Source organism: Capricornis sumatraensis, chromosome 10 (assembly GCF_032405125.1).
Source record: "Capricornis sumatraensis isolate serow.1 chromosome 10, serow.2, whole genome shotgun sequence".
NCBI classification, from domain to species: domain Eukaryota; kingdom Metazoa; phylum Chordata; class Mammalia; order Artiodactyla; family Bovidae; genus Capricornis; species Capricornis sumatraensis.
In genome coordinates, this window is record NC_091078.1 from 12,532,687 (window position 1) to 12,550,959 (window position 18,273).

At 46.1% G+C, this 18,273-nt stretch overlaps 1 protein-coding gene across 24 annotated transcripts in view; it reads left to right on the forward strand.

The window, feature by feature from the left end:
- KCNMA1 (potassium calcium-activated channel subfamily M alpha 1) overlaps positions 1-18,273 on the forward strand; it is a 762,349-nt gene that overhangs the window by 508,184 nt on the left and 235,892 nt on the right. For 23 of the 24 annotated variants that reach the window (XM_068982831.1, XM_068982832.1, XM_068982835.1 and 20 more), the window contains 3 exons: positions 5,522-5,597; positions 8,929-9,099; positions 10,668-10,759. In XM_068982831.1, the coding sequence (XP_068838932.1) occupies positions 5,522-5,597; positions 8,929-9,099; positions 10,668-10,759 (339 nt within the window). Of the gene's footprint in view, positions 1-5,521; positions 5,598-8,928; positions 9,100-10,667; positions 10,760-10,857; positions 10,950-18,273 lie in introns of all 24 variants that reach the window. The other variant, XM_068982849.1, reaches the window with a different exon arrangement.

Below are 18,273 nucleotides of genomic sequence, written 5' to 3' on the forward strand. Positions count from 1 at the left end.
AGTGACAGTAACCTTCATTTCTACCATTTTATGACTCTTGTGTGCAATGGACCCATATTACTCTTGAAATTAAAATGATTGACAAAGCTAGCCATCCCTCAGGTTTGCCTATATCATATTTGCTACACTGGTTTTTAAAGGTAGACTTGGTGAGGACCCAGTGCGGATCACAGGGGCTGTATTTAAGAGACACTCATGGGGATGGTGTTATATGGAGCTATCCACACTGTCTAACATGGTAGAGTGCCTCTGTCTCCCTGTTTCGTGATTACTTATTCAGGAGTCTTTTAATCCTCGGACCCCAGCATTTTAAGAAGGTGCCATCACTCCGAGGAATAACACAGAAAGAACAGTGTTCTCACCTTCCTTGTACTCCATGCGAATCCTTTCTGGACTTAGGAGAATGATAAGCCATCTGTTTAAATATCCTTTTCTGAGCTTTTGCCAAGAGATCCACCAATTTCCCACTTCTTGGGGTGTGGCGGTGGGGGGCGCAAACTTTCCTTTAGATGTAGGAAATAGCACTGGCATCCCTTGGGGAAACAGTCCTCCTGAGAACTCTACAATTAAGGCGGTTCCTTCTCCCAGTGCAGAGGAGGGGAATAACTGAAGCGATGAGTGAGGGTAAGAGGTGACTTTCTAAGTTGGGAGAGTCATGAGGTGGCGGGCTACCGTGGAGTCTGCCATCCTAAGCCCCAAACATTTTCCCAGCATCCCACTTCCCACGGAATTAAACTCCTCTGTCACTGGAGGATGGTTTCCATCTCAGCCTCACACTTGGAATTGTCCCACTTCCTTTGACTTATGGTCACAACCATGTGAGTAGGTCAGTTCCAGCCTGAATCGAGCACCCATCTGTGCGGCAGTGAGAGGGTGCCAGGATTGAGTTCTGCTTTCTGAGAGCCCCTGAGGGAGGGAGAGCCAACTATGGTCGGTACTGGGACGCAGACCTTGGGAGGCACAGCGGAGAATAGTTAAGTAAGGCTCAGCTTGAGTGAGGGGCAGTCAAGGATCTCTTCAAAGCAAAGAGGGTGTCTTCAGTGAGCCTTGTAGACAGACAGGTGTCATCTTGGTGAGGCTGGAGACTGGGCATGTGAGAGGGAGGGAGCGTGCAGCTGACTTCCAGTCATGACAGCTGCAAAAGGAAAGTAAGTGAGAGAAGAGAGCCCCTGGAGGAACTTCCCTGATGACTCAGTGGTAAAGAACCTGCCTGCCAGTGCAGGAGACGTGGGTTCAATCCCTGGGTCAGGAAGATCCCCTGGAGGAAGGCATGGTAACCTACTCCAGTATTCTTGCCCGGGAAATCCCATGGACAGGGGAGCCTGGTGGGCTACAGTCTGTGGGGTCACAAAGAGTTGGACACGACTTAGTGACTAGACAACCACAACAACTATTCTAGCGTGTCACTTATTACCCACATAGTATTCCATGGTATGTACAATACTTACCATCATTTACCTAAACAACACAGTTTTGTTTTTTTTTTTTACATTTTGGAAACTGAAACCACTGTACTACCTAAATGGCCTCAGAAATGGCTCCAAGTTTAAAGTCCTTTAAAAGAATCTTCAATACAGAGACTTGCAGGCAGAGGCCACATCACGAAGGCTCTCAGATGTCATGAATTCCACGTGGAAATTGTGTGGAAGGTGGGTGGGTTTGAAACATCTAAGCCATCAATGTTTAGATGTCAGGGGGGCAGTTGTCCAGGCATTGGTAACAGGGACTGGCCTTTGAAGAGCGAGAGAGATTGAACTATATTTAAGGCGTAGAATTGACAGAACTTGAATTGGCTTCACCTTGTGTCTTAATAGCTCAGTCCCTTCGTCCCCGTGGGACACAGTGCAGTTGACTTTGAGGGGGCTTCACCCCTGTCTGGCAGATGTAACAATGAAACAAGCTAAAGACATTGGTACCTATCTGTATTCTCAGCCAGAAGCAGAGAGGAAGATACTAATCAACCAGAACTGGGACGAATTTGTGTTTCTCTCTGGAAGGAGGATGACATTTTCAGTGTCAACCAAAACATGTCCTGATAAATTCACTGAGCAAAGATAACCCCCGTGGTTCTATGTTTTTAGTGATGATCTTGGAAAGAGATGGACATTCATTCTTCCAGTATCTACAGAGACACACACCATCTCTCTCTCTCTCTTTCTCTTTCTCCCCCAGTATCTACGGAGTCCTGAGAAAGGTCTCCGATCTGTAAAAACAGGATGGTCTCTGTGTCTGCCCGTGTATAATGATTCATAATCTCCTTTCGTGGCTAGTGAGAACTCATGGGCCAGGGTCCCAGAAACAGTAATAGAAAACACAAAAGTGAAGTTAGGCTATCAGGCAAAGATCACACTTTTTATCCCTTATCACGAGAATGCTAGAATCTGAATTGTTCCAATCACTCTCATCCTTAGGACCTTAGAGTTCAGTCCAGACTTCTGGACTTGGCCCTCAAGTCTTTATCTCCAGTGTCCACGCAGAGCCCACAGACCTGCCCTGCAACCCTTTGCCTCCTTCCAGGGAGCTCTTTGCAACCTGGTGAGGTTCAATTTTAGAATATGGAGAGAGTGCACCAAGAGTTAATCTTGTATCTCTTGCATAGAGCTTTTAGTTGACTGCCTGGTCATAGAGGTTAATTTGAAAAGCAAATCCTAATACTGGGGATCTGTAATAATGCAGATGCCATAAAAATAATCAGATTTCAGTGCTTAATAGACTCTTTCAGCAACAATGATTAAATGTTCTCTGCACAACAGAGAGCTCCCTTAAGTGCTATTAATATCACTGTGACAATCACTTAGAGATTAATAATCACCATATTAGGTCATTTTCCAAAGCACCACGAGGCCTGGAGACTCCCATAGTTTTAATATCTCAAGAGGGCTCTGCACGGTTCTTGTTGGGACACTGCTTTGTTCCAGCATCCCGGACTATGCAAGTGAGTCACCTCGGCACTTAATTATCTTCTGAGAAGCTGAACAACACAGGCATCCCTGAGATCTCTTTCTTTGCTACTGACTACCTGTTCCTCGTGAGTCTCTCACTCCGCAGTGTTGATGTACCTCAGAGGAGGCTTTTACTTTATTCTGGCCTCCCCTTGAGAAACTGGTTGGGCAGTGGACATGGTGGTAACCTCTCTCCTCTCTGGGGCAGTGCCCTCTGACCCTCTTCATATCCTATGCAAGAGTGTGGGGGAGTCACAGCTTTGCTTTCACGACAAGGAGGACTTTCTGGTGGACCCCAGTCTGTGACTCTTGTTGTACAATGTAGTGGGCCAAAGGGAAGTCTTTGGGGCCGAACTGCCTGGGTTCAAATCCCAACTCTGCTGCCTCCTACTTGTGTGAACTTGGGTCAGTTTCTTAACCTTGGGACCAACTCATAGAGTCTTTATGAAGATTAGATGAATTAATATACATGAAGATTAGATGAATTAATAACATGGCAGTGCGCATGGTAAATCCTGTGAGAGAACTGTGCTAGCCATTCTTATTAGGGTTGATCTTAAACTCTCAGAATTCCAGTCGTTCGTTTTCCCTTGAGAAAGAGGTGGAAGGGGTCAGAGATCAATCTATGAAGTCCGATGGGCTGAACTAGCCTGTGGGCAGTGTTACACCCCTCTGGGAAGACTGAAAAATATAGAAAATAGGGTTCTTTTCTGCACGATGCAGTTGGGAACACAAGAGAGTCAACTAGAAGTGTAAAAACGATGGCTTAAGAGAGTGGGATTGGCGTCCAGTGATTAGCTGGAGATGAAAGAGCCACAGGTCGCCTTGTATTGCCAGTGGGTAGAGTTGCTTTAAGGAGGAGGCACGGGCTGTACCAAGCTTTGGAGAAAGGGAAATATTCAGTCGCTGGGGAGGGCTTTCAAGCTGAGTCACAGCGTGAACAAAGACTTGGCAGATATTTTTGGCTTGGATAGGAGTTGCAAGAGTTTATGTAGAAGAATAGTGGTGGGAGAATCTGAAACTTCAGCGGGTGTGGACAGAGGCAGTGTAGACACAGTGTATTAGTTCACGAGGGCCTTTGGACAGGGGAACAACCCCCTGGCAACAGTGGTTGAGGAGCTGTACAGCCAGTGGGAGTAAACGGGGTGAAGGCAGGTAGGAAGAATGCAGAGGGGAGACCGGCTCACTCTGTGCAAGTTCTTAGAGGCCCTACTGTGTGCCAGGGACTCTCCACTCCCCGGCTTCTGGCCGACAAGGCCTCTACTCTCAGGGAGCTAGATATCTAGTGAGTTCCAGTTGATCTTCTCAAAGAACACCACTGGATGCTGAAATTTTTAGGTGTAAGATTGCTAGGGAATAGGATATGCCTATAGCCCCAGAGTCCCACTCCCCAGCTGGCATATTGATTACAAAGGGAACCTGGTGCCTCTCAGTGGTGCCACCTGGGGCTCCCACAGATACCAAGCGACTGAACCTAGTGTAACAATTGAAATTTCCTGATGTAATGCCATCCCAGGCAGGTATTCGCAACAGATGTATTGAAACAGGATCTTGTCAGGGGGCAACAGTCAGACAAATCCAGAATATGGAACTTTCTGGATAACAGCAGGCTTGGCTGCATAGAAAATAAAATAATCACAGAAAGACATAATAAAAAGGGTGTGTGTATGTGTGTGTGTGGCGGGGGGGGGGGGGCAGGCGGAGGTGGGGCGTGTTATATACAGATTAAAGGAGAATAAAGCAGCGAATGGAAAATACATAGCCTATGGGCCAGTCAGCCCACTGCCTGTCTTTGTAAATAAAGTTTTATTGGAATACAGCCACAACTAATTCCTTTACAGGTCTCCTGTGTATAGTTGCAACAGAGTCTTTATGTCCCAGCAAAGCCTGGATATTTACTGTCTGTCCCTTTGTTAGAAAAGTTTCCTGACTCTTAGATTAAAGCCACATAATAGTCAAGTGCAGCACATTATTATCTCTTACTTCCTTAGGGTGAAAACCTGAGAGCGTCAATAAGTCTCGTTTTGGAGCAGCTGCAGAAATCTAGCTTGGGCGTGAATATTAGATGACATTACTGAATGTGTTAATTTCCTTAGGTAGGACAATTGTACTATGATTATTTTACATTGTGTCCTTCTTAGGTGTTGAGCACTGAAGAGTTTATAACGTGTCGTGATGTCTACAATGTGCTTGTAAATGGTTTCATCCAGAAAAAAAAGAGAAAGAGAGAGAAAATATACAGATAAAGCCAATGTGTCAAAATGTTAGGTGAAGGGCATCTCAGTGTTTATTACACCCGTCTTTCACTATTTCTGGAGACATAAAAATGTTCAAAGTAAATATTAATAAAAAAAATTTTAAACAACCAGAGGGGTTTATTTAGGGACTCCTTTCAGCAACTCGGATGTCATCTTCCTACAGGCTCCAGTCTGAACTACATTTGCCGCTTTATGACGGAGGAACACTGGGGGCTTGGGGGTGGGCTGCCTCCTCCTTAAAGGGGCGCTGTTGCTCTGGAAGCCACTCCCAACAGGGTCTTCTGTAACTTGGGGATCTTGCTTTTTGTCTCTTTTGCACAGTAATTCCATCAAGCTGGTGAATCTGCTCTCCATTTTCATCAGCACGTGGCTCACAGCAGCCGGGTTCATCCATTTGGTAAGTATCCTTGAAGATGCTTCCATTCTGACTTTTCTGGAAGAAGACCCTCTCAAAGGCATTTTATTACCTGGGAGACAAACGTCAGCCCTGCTGGAGAATGCATAAAAAGGGAAAACAACCACACAAGTTGTCTAGGTTCCAACCCTTTTACCCCAAACTAGTTCCAAATGGTGAGTCATGTTCACACTCTAAACCTGTGTTTTTCAGCTCACCTGTATAGCTGGGGCAGGGGCTTCCGTAGATTTTTTAAATTTTTATTCTGTCTGCAATAACCCCAGAAAACCACAAGATGGCGGTGCTTCCTAAGCAATCCCTGGAAAAGGTTGGCGACCAGGTTGGAAGTCTGATCCGCATCTCTTGAAGTGAAGTGAAAGTTCCTCAGTCGTGTCCGACTCTTTGCGACCCCATGGACCAAGTAGTCCATGGAATTCTCCAGGCCAGAATACTGGAGTGGGAGGCATTGTTACCTACCTCCCATGGGGATTTCTGTGATTAGCATTCAAAGGAAAACTTCTGAGCTTTAACTCAGTTACTGGATCTGATGTTTCCCCACCCTACCCACCCATTCCCTTCTCCAGCGGATCTTCCCAGCCCAGGGATCAAACCCTGGTCTCCCGCATTGCAGGTGGATTCCTTACCAGCTGAGCCACACATCTCTTAGTAAGTAACAGATTCCTCAGTTTCTCTTCACTTTCCCCTTATAAGGGCTTCCTTGTGGCTCAGCTGGTAAAGAATCCGCCTGCAGTGTGGGAGACTTGGGTTCTATCCCTGGGTTGGGAAGATCCCCTGGAGAAGGGAATGGCTTCCCACTCCAGTATTCTGGCCTGGAGAATTCCATGGATTGTATAGTACACGGGGTCGCAAATAGTCGGACACAAATGAGTGGCTTTCCCTCATTCCCCCTTACAAAAAGGCCTCTTTGATTCTTTTGCTTGATTACCTGTCAAGTTATTTTGCATCTCAAAAATGTTAATTCTTTTAAATTACCAACTCACTGAAAGCCTTATATTGTGAAGTCAAGCTGTACTCACAGTCCCAGGGCAGATTTCTGCCTGCTTTTAGAGAGTATAGCTATTTTGAGAAGTGTGCTTCATACAAACACAAACTGTTACACCTGGAAGGAGCATCATCTAACGGAAGTTTTGAGTAAAGTTGCCCTTCCCTTGCTGAGCTTCAGTCTGCTTAATGGATGCAAGGAAGCATTGTTACCTACCTCCCATTGGGATTTTTGTGATTAGCATTGAAAGGAAAACTTCTGAGCTATCACTCAGTTTCCGGATCCCTTGGTTCCCCACCCTACCCACCCTTTTATGCTGATGGGATTCTTGGATGAAATCACCCTTAGATAATCACTCTAACTCTGCCAAATGTCAAAAAGCACAGATATGGAGGGTTAGTTGGTTGTTTTCAGTCAGCAGTGACCTCACCTTACTGGTGTGTGAAGTACTGGGTTAGACAAAAAGTTCATTTCATAACGTTTTATGGAAAGACCCGAATGAACTTTTGGGCCAACCCAGTACATTCTGCTTCACCAGGAAACCTCCATGAGAAAGGGCACATTGAGGACAGGCACTGATGTGTGAAAGAGGCCAGGTCTTGGAAACTTTCTGCAGAGGCAGGCTGGCGGTCTGGCGGGAGGCTTGGGGCGGGCCATCCACAGGGACCATTCTGGCAGGTCACAGGCATTGGCCTTTGGGTGTATGGTAAGGCTGAGCCGCTCTCCTCTGCAAAATCTCTCCTGCCTGCCTCACATTTGTTGGCAGATCATAGGTGATGGGAGGACAGGAAGTGTTTTGTGAATCTAAAGCAGAGATGGGCAACTGCAAGTGAAGGTGAAAGAGGAGAGTGAAAAAGCTGGCTTAAAATTCAACATTCAAAAAGAAGATCATGGCATCTGGTCCCATCACTTCGTGCAAATAGATGGGGAAACAATGGAAACAGTGACAGACTTTATTTTCTTGGGTTCCAAAATCACTGCAGATAGTTCCAGCAGCCATGAAATTAAAAGAGGCTTGCTCCTTGGAAGAAAAGCTGTGACCAACCTAGACAGCATATTAAAAAGCAGGGACATTACTTTGCTGACAAAGGTCCATACAGTCAAAGCTATGGCTTTTCCAGTAGTCATGTATTGATGTGAAAGTTGGACCATAAAGAAGGCTGAATGCTGAAGAATTGATGCTTTTGAGCCGTGGTGTTTGAGAAGACTCTTGAGAGTCCCTTGGACTGCAAGGAGATCAAACCAGTCAATCCTAAACGAAATCAACCCTAAATATTCATTGGAAGGACTGATGCTGAGGCCGAAGCTCCAGTACTTTGGCCACCTGATGCAAAGAGCTGATTCATTAGAAAAGACCCAGATGCTGGGAAAGATTGAAGTCAGGAGGAGAAGGGGACAATAGAGAATGGATGATTGGATGGCATCACCGACTCAAGGCACGAGTTTGAGCAAGCTCCAGGAGATGGTGAAAGATAGGGAAACCTGGCGTGCTGCAGTCAATGGGGTTGCAAAGAATCAGACACGACTGAGTGACTGAACAAAAAGAAGTTAGGGGCAGAAGCCTTCCACACCCATTGCCTCTGAGAGAGTTCCTGCTACACCTGTAGAGATGAGTTGTCCCCACAGAAAGCAGAAACCCTATAGGCCGCAAAGCCGAAAATATTGACCATCTGGCTCTGCACAGACTAAGCTTGCTGGTCCTTGGTCTACAGAGTGTACGGTTCGGGATAGTTCTCCTGAGCTCACATTTTGTGCTCCCGAGGGAGGCTACTGCAGTTTGCAGGGCAGAGTGGTCCCTGATCTTCTGTAAAGCAGGGAGAGCCTCATCAGAGAGATGCTGTTCAGGGTTTGGGCGCATAATCTGAAGGAGGAGAGTCCCCCAGGCATCTCCTTGGTCAAAAGGATGAAAGGAGGAGGCTTTCTGTGGGAGGGTCCAGGATTTCTTTGGGACTGAGCAAACTCTAGACCAGGGCAGGGCTCTCTGGCTCTTTCCTGGAAAAGAATGCTATAACACACGGCCAGAGGCAGTGCCCTAAAATTCTGCTGGCCTCAGATCTTTAACAATGAGAAGAAAATGGACTCCGGGTACATACATCAGTTCCTTCCCTCTCTGCCCCCATCAGCCTGGTGGGTATGTGGCTTTCACTCCACTTCTTCCACTACCTGTTCAGAGGCTGTGAGCCCAACTTACAGAGCTCCACTTGGGGCAGCAAACTCCTGCGATTGGAGATGCAGAACATCCAAAAGTAGCCTAGATGCTGGAGTTGTGGTGTTCCTGGTTTATTACGCCTATAATGTTTTTCCTTTTTCTCCCCTGTCTGCTTGGTTTAGGTGGAGAATTCAGGGGACCCATGGGAAAATTTCCAAAACAACCAGGCTCTTACCTACTGGGAATGTGTCTATCTGCTCATGGTGACCATGTCCACTGTTGGTTACGGGGATGTTTATGCAAAAACCACGCTCGGGCGTCTCTTCATGGTCTTCTTCATCCTCGGGGGACTGGTAAAAACGCTTTCTTACAATGTTGATTTTGTGATCATTGATATTTTCTATTATCCATTTTCTGAAGGCTGTGTATTTGAGCCTGTATTTCTGCATTAGAAGCAAGTGACCGCCTTAGTATTACAGTCCAGTTAAGGCAATCCCAAATGCCACGGTGCCTTTTCTGCCTATTTTGTTTGAGTACTGAGTTTGTTTCCCTGAGACCCAGGCACCGTGTCCTTGTGAGGGACGGCCATTTAGTCCAGAGCAAGCCTAATTGTCTTAAGAAAGGAATGCTCACTTATCAAGTGAGAGGGTCTGTGCCTTCATAATAGAATTCAGCCTCTGATAGTCTGCAAGGAGGGGCTGTCACCTGACCCGGTAGATAATGTTGATACTGTAGACAATTTGCGGTTTCAAGAGCTCCCCACCCCCATCCTGGTCCTCCCTAAACTTCCAACAAACGCTGTGGCTGGGCCCTTGCCTAAAGAGGAGGGTCCCCACCCGAGAGGACAGAGAGCCCACTGGTCCCCAAGGTGGACATCACCACGTGAGCTGAGTGTGGTTTTGCAAACAGACCACAGCTCCCTTACAGAGCGACACGGGTGGGTGTTTCCGACCTCACTCTCTTAAGTCAGAAAGTCGCACTGTTTGCTTTTCTGGGCTATGCAGATCATCTCGGTGGGTTACCATGTACTTTTCAAGGGGGATTTCTGGCCACTCATCGGCGGGGACTGCATTTTGTCTTTCAGAGTAGCCCATGCGATGTTTAGATTTTTGCTGTGTGTAAGGTAAACCTAAACTCACACACAGCTTTCACATATGTACACCGCACATGCATTTATCTCATGCATACACACTCTCTGTTTTGTATGCATATGGCATATACATTTGAGAAATGTATGTAAATGTACGTGTGGTGTGTACATGCTCACCGCGTTCCTACGGTACCGTGAGGTCCCTGCAGATCACACGACCTCATTATCCAGCCACAAGCACAATGTTTGTTGGACAAAACATGGCAGATTTGTGTTTCTCCTCACTATTCTTTCCTCCCATGTGATTTCCTAAATTTACCTTGTGTGCTTTTTAGTGATTTTTTTTTAATGGAAAAGTTTATATATATTTTAAATCTCCTCTTGGTGTTTATTGTCTTTAATCAGTCATAAAGGCATGGATTCTCATTTGAATTTTAATTAGAAAGGTTTTCTCTTAAAATTGTGTGTAAATTTATGAATGAGCGTGTGTGTGTGTGTGTGTGTGTGTGTGTGTGTGATTTCTCTAGTAGAGCTAGATGTCAATTTATTTATTCCTGTCTCCTTTACATTTTTCTTAACTGATTTTTTCTGTTTTTTTTTTTTTAGTTGTCTAGGTTGGTTAATGTTTGTTTTTTGTCCTATGTAACTTCAGAAGCTTGCTCTTTTTCTTTTTTTTTAAATACAATACAGCCCATGAATACGTACCTTTGCAGCTCTAGCCCTTTTGTGTTTCCAGATCTTAGTATTTCCCCCCTCCCCCTTCTGAAAAGGTCGCCCCCTTTCTCCGGCCTGTCTTTTTAGTCTCTCTTCTGTTTCCTATCTTCTTCTCAGGCCATGTTTGCCAGCTACGTCCCTGAAATCATAGAGTTAATAGGAAACCGCAAGAAATACGGGGGCTCCTATAGTGCGGTTAGTGGAAGAAAGTAAGTATGCCAAGAGGTGTTGCTGCCTCCACTGCGGTAGAATCCTCTCTGCATGCCATTTTTTTTTTGGCTCTTGTTTCTTTGTTTCATGCATGTAGGCAATGTTTGCCCGCTACGTGCCCGAAATTGCTGCTCTCATCCTGAATCGGAATAAATTCGGCGGGACATTTAACAAACATGGAGGCAGAAAGTAAGTCAGTTGCATCAGAAGAGATGTGGTTGAGTGACTTCCAGAGCCCCTGTGGCAGTGACGCCTGAATCCTGCCCCCCTTACACCCCACCTGAAGGGCCACATTCTGTGTGGGCATGATGTCAGAATGACCCCTCCAAGTTATCATGAGGACAAACTGCTGAGACCTGTTCCCATTGACAACTCTCTTCCCCACCCATCTTTCCAAGAGACATAATAGATTTGTCCTGGAAGGAGTCCATGTGTTACTGAACTCATTTTCTATTCTGATCCCTAATGTGTAAGCCCAGTTTATTCATTCTTTATATTAATTAGATGATTGATTACATTCTGGTCCCTAAGACTAAAGAGGTGCCATCTTATGAGGTTTTTGTGTAGCCAAACCATGGGCTCATATTCCAGCAGGGAAGTCCCAAGGAGGGCAAGATCAAAGTCACATTGGCACGCTGGTCACCAGGAGACCAAGTCTCTTTAGCCAGGAGGCACCAAGCTGGTCTTCAAAGGGACTCATTACTCAGTTGAAATTCCTTCTGGACAAGAAATATGTTTATAGTATTATCAGGGCACTGCGCGGGCTTCCTGATGCATCTTTTGTTTGGCTTTCCATACGTGAATGCTTTCTTCTCGGGGACTGTTTCGATTTGTGCTCACATCATTTTGTCAGCGTCACAGTCAGTGTGTGGCGATGCTGTCAGCTGGAAGTTTTACTCCTAAGTAGATATAAGCCCTTGACTGCTCTGTCTTGAAGGAGAAGATTGGAGGGAGGCAGGGTGGACTGCATTCTGTACTGGTTTTCTTTCAAAGCTTTTGTTGAGCATTGAATTTTGTTTGCTTTTGAGTTTTGGTTTTCATTTTAACTTCCATAGAGTAAGATATACACATCTTTATGTACAGCTCAAGGATTTTGTACCTGTGTACACACTCAGTAACTACTGCCCAGACCAAGATACAGAATATTTTTATCACTTTTCCCCTTCCCCAGTCATGGAAGTTCCTATTATGGAATTAGGGTTTTTTTTTGTTTGTTTGTTTTGTTCTTATCCCATACATTAAAAAAATTTCACTCAGGCATGTCTGACTTAGCTACTCCATGGACTGGAGCCCCCCAGGCTCCTCTGTCCATAGAATTCTCTAGACAAGAATACTGGAGTGGGTTGCCATTCCCTTCTCCAGGGGGTCTTCCCAACCCAGGCATCAAACCTGGGTTTCCTGCAATGCAGACAGATTCTTTACCATCTGAGCCAGAGCTTTTGATTAAATTTAAATACATATTTGTTAATTTTTACAGTGTTGTGTTGGTTTCTGCTATACAACAACACAATCAGCCATGATTATGCATTTTCAAATGAACTCTTGAATAGCCTATTTGCTCTTTAAGAGAAAAATAAAAGCAGTAGCATCGTGTTTCCACCCACCACCTCCTCCTTGCCTGACAGTCGCATTGGAAGGAGCCCACCTCTTCTCCCATCCGCGATCCCCCTGCATCCTGAGCTCAGGTGTCTAGTCCTCTGTTTGGAAAATGAGGAGGTGGGGAAAAGGACTCATTTTCTTGAACTACCCACAGGACACCCGTTTCCTTTCAAAGGCACGGAGGACAGAGGAGGCCAGTTGGCGTCCTTTCCGGAGAGGCAGCCGTTCTCCCACCTCCCCTCTGATGGAGCCCTCCTCCTCCTATTATCGAACAGCCCTGGATGAGATGAGAACCAAGCTGTTCCGATTTCTGGGCCATTGGTTAGATCCAAAAGGCCAAATAAGTCCAGAGATTTTCTCTGGTCATTTATTCCATGCCAAGAGGAAAACAGCCTCTCGGTTCGTTCTGCCTTGAAGGTGCGGACAGGTCACCATAAAGCAGAAGGCACTCGGGGCACACGGGCTGCCTTTATGTCCTCCCCAGGCCACTGTCTCAGCCAGCCTTCCCCTCTCCCTCACCGCCCCTGAAAATGTCAGTAAAATCAATTGCCCTGATGTCTGTGTTGAAAATATTTCCCGACTCTCACTCCAGGTACATTTTTTTTCTCCCCTCCGAAATAGCTGCCATAGTCCAGTGTGGGTGGGCCTGCTGGCGGGGGGCTTTTGTTGACGGGTGACCCAGGTGAGGCCCTGAGACCCACCTCGCTCACCCACTCCAGTCCCATCCGGTTGTCCCTTGGCCTTGGCACCTCTGCTCAAACCCCCGCGTCGAAGGCTTTAGATCACAGACTTCCCGCGGCTTTTGTTCTGGCTCCATCTCCATCATCTTTTATCACTACTTTTACCCTGGTCTTTTCTCTTTTCTCTTCTCCCTTTATGAAAATGCACACTCCGCCTTTAATGTTCCTCTGGGTCTCTGAGGTCCCCCGACCCTGCGGACAGAAAATAGGTTCTGTCATCAGTACTGGGGCCGTTCGCTTTACTTTACGCATTGTTTCCTGGTTCAAAAGCTAATTACTAAGTAGTTTAAAGAAGCCCTTTGGTCACTTAGATCTTTCATCAGAAAATATAAGCTTGGGAAAGGAACGGTAATAAAGGGCCATTAGCACCCTTTGTTTGATGTTGTTTTTCTAGTCAGTAGAACAAGATTGATGAAATGTTATGTTTGGCCAAAATTTGAGTTTTCATTTGGAATTCAGTGTTGAGAGAATGGGCTGTCAGAATCAATAAGTTTTCTTTCGCTTGGGATATGGGCATGTGGTAGTAATTAGCAATATAAGGTCTTTAGTTGAGCAACCAAGCATGGATTCTGGCAGCAAACATAATGAGAAACTACAGTTGTTCTATTTCTAACGTCAAAAAGTTTCCAGATAAAATTAAATGCATTTGCAAAAGAAAAGCAGCTAAACTTTGTTGAAAGATAGAATTCATACTTAAAATAGTGTGTTTCGCCCTCTGTTTTTGTGTGTGCGTAAATATATGTGCTGTACCCACGGACACATGTCCATGTATCAGTTCTCCCTAAGATTTCATCAGATGGATGCCCAGAAAGTAACTTAAACGTATACATAGTTAAGGGATTTGTTTATGTGTGCACATTTTGCTCGGGATATAACTTCTTTAACAATGCATTGACTTGTCAGAGAACTCAAGGTAACACGTGACCCAAAGCCATGGAGACACGTGAACTGGAAATTCAAAGATTATTTAAAGTCAAAAAAATTGGGGTAGAGAACCATGGTGTTTTGTTCACACAACACTCAATTTCAGGGTTTTGGAGAATATGAAAATTTCAGTGGCACCTCATTTTCAGTTCTAATCTATGGTGGCATAATAGAAACAGTTCATGTAGGGTCCCCAGAACATCCTCACCAGCAACACAGCATCCAGGGCTCACAGTTGCTCACATTCACGTTCTTATCAACATCCCTGGCCTGACCTCCTACAGGACACCCAGAGCCAACAGTAGATATAGGGGTGTGCGTGTGAGTGTGAGAAAGAGAGTCATTCTCTAGTTTACCCATTATGGTGTAGTCCCTAAGATAGGGACTTGGTCAATAACCAAAGGTCTAATCAGTATCTCATCAGGCAGTCTCTTGAGTTGAGGTCCTGGGAACAATTAGTCTCTTTGGGCTGAGACCTTAGATCTTATTCAGAAGAGTAGCCCTCCTGTAGCCCAGCCTGCCTCGAGGCCACTGTCTCCACTTCTTTCCCTTCCTGTAAGTTCAAAGCCTCTCAGAGGTGGTAGAGTGGACGGGTGAGGCTCCCATGGCCTTTGGGATCCCAGCTTGCTCTCCTTCCTCCCACAGCTCCTGCTGTTTTCCCCAGAGGTTTCCTCTCTGCTTGTGACTCAACCCACTCCTGGTTAGTTTATGAGAACTGACAAGATCATGGTCTGAGGTCACATGGCCAAGGGCCATGGAAAATAATCAGCCAGGGAGAAGAATCCATCTGCGGTAACCCCCTTGTCAGAGCCAGCTGGAGCCATCCAGACAATGGGCTTCCCAGGATGGGGCTCCTGGGGCCTGAAGCTGAAGCAGCCCCAGGCCAAGTGGTTGGGAGATGGGAGGCTAGATGGGTCTGCATTGTTCTACTGATTCCTGGTAACTAAAGGCTCAGAGGACATAGAGAGAAGGATGGACAGTTGAGGACGAGGAATATGGAAAGGGGGCCAAGAACTGAATGTAACTTACTGGGAGGAGGGTCCTTGGCTGGGTGAGGAGTCTGTGTCCCCTTCTAGCTGGGGAACCCCTATTTCATGAATAGGCTCTAACTCCTATTCATGAAATCTGTCTGTGAAACAGAAATGTACAATGGATTCTCCTAGACCTCCTTATATAGGTGGAGGAGTGCCACATACTTCTGGAAATGAGAGCGTGAATCAACAGATCCCAAGTCTTGTGACTGGCTTCTGTGGCAATGATAATATCTACAGGTGCTTCCATCCTTCTGCAGCCCCACGGCAGCCATGCGAGGAAGCTGTCACCGTCATCTCCATCTGCAGTGACTTGCCTGACGTCACAACACTAGTGAAGGGTCAATCTGGGACCTGAACCCGGGCCCAGTCTGCTCCGCTGGGCCATGCTGCTTCTCTGGATCATCTCTTGAGACTCCTTTCTGCTCTAAACTCAGTGATCCTGTCACTGTAACTTTTCTTCCACCTCTACCCACAGTGGGGCCAGAACGCTGCGTATAAGATGGTGAGGAAGGAAAAGGCCTGAGCATCACTTTGGGCCCCTCTCCCCCTTCTACTCACCTAGTGCCTCTAAGGAGCCTGGCCCTAGGGTCAAGGACCAAAAGGTGGAGAGGGGACAGAACCATCTCTTCCTAGTTTTTCTCATTTGGTTAGATTGTCAAAGTATTTACCTCTTGGACATGTCTAACAATGAGGGGCTTTTAAGGATGGGCAGAAAGATCACTGGCCAGAATGAGATTTGTGGGTTTCTACTTGCTGCTTCCTGGTTCCATCCTTCCTGGGGAGGTCATTTCCTAGGGGGCCAGCTGTGGTGGGATTGTCGTGATCTGCCAGACTTGGACTCTCTCCTGGGCACAGCCTACGTGCTTGTCATCTGAAGAAGGGCATTCTTTGCCCTGGCAAACATATCTACCTGTGCCTTTCACTTCCCTAGCTGGTCTGCAGAGCTCAGGGCACTTCTATAATAGTGGTTTCTTAATTGTCAGTGGGAACTTAAATAGCAGTTGCCCATCTTGGAAAATCCTGGATGGGTTCCCTGGGTTTATTTCATAGCTTTGAGTGAAAATCTCGACCCTCAGGAGGCAGTGTCCTCCTGGAAGGAGTTTGGGTGGTCTACCTTCAAACCTAGGTGTGGCCTCAGGGTTGTAAGAAGCCGCCTTAATACCATAGAGGTTGGCCAACTTTATCAGGGAATTTCCCAGGTGGCGCTAGTGGTAAAGAACCTGCCTGCCAATGCAGGAGACATAAGAGACACAGGTTTGATCCTTAGGTTGGGAAGATCCCGTGGAGGAGGGACATGGCACCCCACTCCAGTATTCTTGCCTGGAGAATCCCATGGTCAGAGGACCCTGGCGGGCTATAGTTCATAGGGTTGCAAAGAGTCCCACATGGCTAAAGAACAACAACAATGTCAAGACTTTGTCAGGCTTTTCCATTTAAAGATGAAGCAGAGTACTTTATTACGTCCTTCAATGTCAGTGCTCATATTTTATAAAGCATTCAATGATTTAGAACAGAATTGCAAGGATGAAGAACACAGGGCACAGTGAGCTGCCTGCCTCACTCTCCGCTCTCGCTGTCACCGCCACTGGCTCACTTGCTCAGGCTGTGACCCTCTCTCGGGACCACGTGCCAGGCAGCTATGCGTGGTATCTGTCACGTGGAGGCTACCTGTCCGGAAGCTGACAGGCAATGGCAAGGGTAGGAGTGAAAGGAAATGCCAAGTACAGATTTTAATACATGCCACACAAGCAAGAATGATCTAAGATTCTGTTATAGAGCAAAACAGGGATGGTTTTCAGGGATAAAGTGGTCTAGGGAGGTGATGCCCCAGAGAAAGGGCTGCTACTCAACAGCTTTCATTACTGCCTAGACAGAGGGGAGCTAACACTCTAGGTTTTAAAATTAATATTATGGGAACCCCTCCTGCCACTGTTGGTTTTTAGTACTACCTCCAAGGAACTAGGTCTTTAAAAATCTCATTTGTGTTTCAGGCCCTCGTTTGCCTACAGTACTGCTGTCCACTGACCAAGGGAGGCCATCCTACTTCTTGATGATGAGGTCATTTAATTTTGTGTCTTTCCTCTGATCAGAAATAAGCCCTTCATCTCCCTCACATCTTTCATTCTTCTCTGAGACCACATTCTATTCCCTCCTGCCCAGCTCTTTTGTATCAACATGAAATTCCACTTTCTCCACCGCTCAGATTTTGCCCATCTGGTTCTAGACCATCGTTTAAAAAAAGAATTGGGATCTTAAATGTCCTGCTGCACCAGGACAAGGATTATTTCTTTAAAAAGACTCATTTAATCTACCCCCATTGTCCATTTCCTGCCCCTCAAAAGAACTAATGTGAGTCCTGCCTTCATCTTCATCTCATCTATGTCTGTCTTCTGAGTGCTTGCAACATGCCAGATGCATTGTACAGGCTCATGAAAATCTTCAAATTCGCCACATCTGTCTTCAGCAATACGTTACATTATTTGGCTGCCAAAGTGGTTGGGGAGTTCAAACTCAGAGCTTGTGTAAACCTCCCTTCTTGGTTCCCAGGGGTCAGAGCCTTCCTACACTAATACTTTCTCCTCTACTCATTCTGAGACGGTCTGACCCCAGTCCTTAGAAATAGGATGTGGGGTTAATTCATAGGGTGTTGTCTTGGGTTGAGCCCCGTAACGCCGACAACACTCCCCCTGCCTCCTCCTCGGCCTGTGAATGGGGTGCTGTTCCTAGGAGGGATGGTGTCTATAAGATTTCTGCATCACACACATCCCTCTGGCTGAAATGTGACTGCTGCTTTGCTTTTTATACAAACTTCAATCCCTCAACAAGTAAGCTGTTCAGCCCTCTAGTCATGGGGCCCACGTGATCCCCAGCCTACTCTCAGCAGTGTTTTCAGATTCCTAGATTTTAAAAGCCATAAATTAGCAAATCGTCGACATATCACCAGGAAGGATCATCTGGTAGCCATTCTAGTCAGAAGAAAACACAGGCCCCAATAACTGATCTTCACAGAGATATGAAGAACTGTGGACAGACAGCTACAGTAAATAGGAAGACAAACAGATAATTCAAGTTGACAGGCCATGTTGGACTGATTAGGCATTCTGCTTTGATTAGCATTAAACTTTGGGGGGAAGGAAAAAAATGAGATTGCCCTAATACTTTGGAAAAATGACCCCTTGACTACTTCTGAAATTCAGTACCAAGGGGCAGATACTG